Raw genomic sequence first — 3,814 nt, 5'->3', positions numbered from 1 at the left:
CTCTAATAATTCCAGAAAATACGAATAGAAGAAAGACTTGAAATCGCTTTCCATTTCTTATCATTGAATTCTAAAAGACAGAATTGCATATCAACAGAGGGAGTGGTGTTTACTAGATCTAGGTACCGATGCCTCACAAGATTGTGGAAGAAATGCACTCTACATTCTCAAATTGGGTAATGGAAAGAAACCATTGAGGACACATACCGGAGCACACTAATTAGAACTCATTTGTGACAGCCAAAGAAGACCAGCCTCTAATCAATCTCACCCATTAAAGTAAATAATTATTACATGTAGTTGCAGCAAAAAAATGGAATGTACAGGTGTATTCATGCAAAGAAAGTCTGAATGGATGTAACATCAAATAGCCAAGTCATAATAAATTGAAGGCCGATCAAGTAATGTCATAAGCACGCTTGGCAGAGTCCAGAGTGTTGGAGAGGAGCATGGCGATTGTCATGGGTCCAACACCTCCTGGTACAGGTGTAACGGCAGATGCTACCCCTAGTGCTTCCTCATAGCACACATCTCCAACGAGGTGATAACCAAACTCGGAGCTGGGGTCCTGTGGATCCATTAATTTAATCTATAATCAGAGAAAAATGCCTCACCAACCAATATTCAGTTGCATGCCCACATACCATGATAACGTGCATACCAGTCAAATTGTAACTTAAAATTCTAGTAGTCTTAAATGCAGTTTCACTTTGCCATATCCAAAACAATGAGCCTAATATTTACCTCAACCGGGTATGTTCCCACATCAATGACAACTGCACCAGGCTTTAGCCAATGGCCACGGACAAGATTAGGCACTCCCACAGCTGTAACCACAATGTCAGCTTGGCGGGTGATCTGATCTGGGTTCTTTGACAATGCGTGTAGGATGCTGACTGTTGCATGGTGCCTCTGCGAAACGATACAAACAAAGTTTGACATGTTTTTCTAATAAAGAAGAATCTGCTGCAGTAAAAGATGCTAAATGAAAAAAAATTAAGCAATAAATAAATAAAACAGTTACCTGCAACAGCAATGATGTGGGCAATCCGGCAATGTTGCTTCTTCCAATCACCACAGCTTTCTTCCCCATGATTTCCACACCAGACCTGAGCAATAACTCAATGCAACCCTTTGCAGTGCAGGGGATGAACAGTGGCTCCCTTCCGCGCATGGCAAGATTTCCCATATTCAGTGGATTGAAGCCATCCACATCTTTTTCTAGGCTCACCATGTTCAAAATCTTTTCCTCATCTAAATGCTGTTCCCATATTTTTAGCAAAGTCATCCATGTGATATGTCAGAAACATGTTTCATTTTCTTGCATCAAAACCTCAAACTAATCCACATGTGCAACTAAGAGGTTTCACAATTCACCAGAAAGTAGGCATAAACAAGTGGATCTACCAAATATAATTATTTCATCAGGCTAGGATGTGTGTCTTATATATCTGATTAGATTTCTTAAAAAGATTGGAAGATGTATACAAATCTTCAAGGAGAATTGGATAATTATAACTATCATATCTTTATGGGTATGACCTACTTCAGATTGGTTGGCCAGGAAGAAAAAGCAGAACTGCAGTATGGAATTCTATGAAACTAAATTTCAGAAAGTTTTGACTCAATCTAGTTGATAAATTGCATGGATTCAAAATATTCACATTCAGTACTTCCAGATCAGCAGATAGTAATAAAAGTAACGGGAGCTGTAGCACAGTTCTTAGAAATTACTTTTGGAAGAGGAAGCTGCACAAGAATACCATGAATTGATGGATTCTCATTAAAGCTTGACAAAGCACTGAGAATTTCATCTTCTGTACAATCCTCAGGCAGTTCAGCCATCAGAGACTTGATTCCGGCTTCTTCGCAAGCTTTTATTTTGTTCCGGACATAAGTTTGAGAGTCCCTTCTTTGACCAACCAAGATCACAGCCAAGCCAGGAACCTTTCCAATAGACTCCTTCATCCTGCTCACTTCACTAGCTATTCCTGATATGATTTCCTCAGAAATTGACTTCCCATCAATTACAGCAGCGGTCTGCTCATTGGCTGTGGTGAACGTCAAATATCAACCACACTAAGCAAACAGAAAAGGTAAAGAACTCAGGGTGAACACAATTAAAATCAGGGAAAGAAAATAATCAAAATTCAGCAATATGAAGATACTCTTTTACTGATCCTAGAATTGGAAACGGTTCAAAGCCATATCTTATATAAAAGCTTTTCATCAATTCTAAATTCCTAATTCTTTAGGACAGAACTTCATAGAACAGTTTAAATGAGTCAATCTAAATTCAATGCAAAATTTAAGAGTTGGTTAAGTTTAGAAGACAAATTAGCCAACTACAAGCAAACTGAAAAATGAGAATTTTAATGACATTCACTCTAAAATTATTTTCTTCCCTCTTAAAGTAAAATAAGAATCTTTTCACCTTATAAAGCACTATCCATGCATGTTGGTTTTAGAAGAGAATTAAACACAGTTTTTGCTTACAAAGATAATAGTACAACTCACATGGATAACCATATCAGACAAGAGAGGCACAATGTGCATTAAGAGCACCTCCCTAAATCAAAAGCTTATAGATGGAGAAACCATCACATTGAAGAGGTTTCCAGATGTATGTCCAATTGCTTCTGATTGTTTAAAATGATAAACAGGTGAAGAAATTTAATTGGATGAAGTTAGGGTAAGTGATTAGTATGCAGGCCCACAAGCTATTTCCCCTTAATATCTATAAAAAGAAAATAACTTATGTTAGGACAGAATTGAGAGAGACTAATAACTAAAATACCCACCAAGGCCAAAAGACCAAAGCTGCTTCCAGTTTGAATTAATTGATTTAAAAACAAACATAATTAAGCTATAAAAAAAGGGGAATGGTGATACAATTACTTACAGCCTTTCTGGATTGGAGAACAATCATAGTCCAGGGAATTAGGGGTCCAGATGTCAGGGAAGTCAAGGGAGACAAGAGGAGGAGACTTTCTAATTTGATAGCAATGGTTATGCTTCAAAGTATTTACAGCTCTCGATGTTGATGGCATGCTCTTCTTTAATCCCTTCTGCCACATCACTGTCATGCTTTGTGTTATCCTCTTCATCATCATCATCATCATCATCCTTTTCTTGTTCTTGTTGTTGTCCTTGTCCTTTTCTTCTTTCCTTTTACAATTACCATATCATCTTGCTTTTAATTTCTCTATGTCTGTCTCTGGGTTTACTCATCTACAGCATTACAATAGGCAAGGCAACACAATAATAGGTAAGAGCATCACAGGTATTCATTTCTTAAGCAAACAGCACAAAGAGAAGACTACATAGAAACTTAACTATGTTATAAAAACAGTGAAAGTTTTTGAGAAGAAGAAAAACTTATCTTTCTTTTCATTTAAAATTAATAGAAGTTACAATAGGTATTTATATCCAAAGTGGTTATGGTAAAAGTCTATCCTAAGCCACCAGATTACATAAAAATATCAAATGCAAAAAAATAGGAACAACTAATAGACTGACTCCCTTAACAAACTAATTCAAATCTTAATTTGAATTTATTAGAAACAAAAACTAATTATCCTAATCTTCAACACTCCCCCTCAAGTTGGAGCATAGATATCTATCATGCCCAACTTGCTGATGAGAAACTCAAAGCTTGATCTGAACAATCCTTTTGTAAGAATGTCAGCTATTTGTTGTGTCGTTGGAATAAACGGCATACAAATAATACTAGCCTCCAATTTCTCTTTTATGAAGTGTCTGTCAATCTCAACATGTTTGGTTCTGTCATGCTGCACAGGATTATGGGCAATGT

The 3,814-nt window shown here is 36.8% G+C and overlaps 1 protein-coding gene across 6 annotated transcripts in view; it reads right to left on the bottom strand.

Annotated features, from left to right (window-relative positions):
• Positions 1 to 230: 230 nt before the first annotated feature.
• The window catches only part of LOC100250136 (bifunctional protein FolD 1, mitochondrial), a 9,013-nt gene continuing 5,429 nt past the window's right edge, over positions 231 to 3,814 (bottom strand). For 4 of the 6 annotated variants that reach the window (XM_002264441.4, XM_059738845.1, XM_010654781.3 and 1 more), the window contains 5 exons: positions 2,903 to 3,231; positions 1,735 to 2,051; positions 1,025 to 1,261; positions 745 to 912; positions 231 to 568 (listed from right to left, as the gene is read on the bottom strand). In XM_002264441.4, the coding sequence (XP_002264477.2) occupies positions 398 to 568; positions 745 to 912; positions 1,025 to 1,261; positions 1,735 to 2,051; positions 2,903 to 3,125 (1,116 nt within the window). In that variant the 5' untranslated portion in view covers positions 3,126 to 3,231 and the 3' untranslated portion in view covers positions 231 to 397. Of the gene's footprint in view, positions 569 to 744; positions 913 to 1,024; positions 1,262 to 1,734; positions 2,052 to 2,902 lie in introns of those variants that run through there. The other 2 variants (XM_059738847.1, XM_059738844.1) reach the window with 2 other exon arrangements.

This window comes from Vitis vinifera, chromosome 8, assembly GCF_030704535.1.
Source record: "Vitis vinifera cultivar Pinot Noir 40024 chromosome 8, ASM3070453v1".
NCBI classification, from domain to species: domain Eukaryota; kingdom Viridiplantae; phylum Streptophyta; class Magnoliopsida; order Vitales; family Vitaceae; genus Vitis; species Vitis vinifera.
Note: the sequence above shows the minus strand (reverse complement) of the source record. Positions and strands in the feature narration are given on the sequence as shown.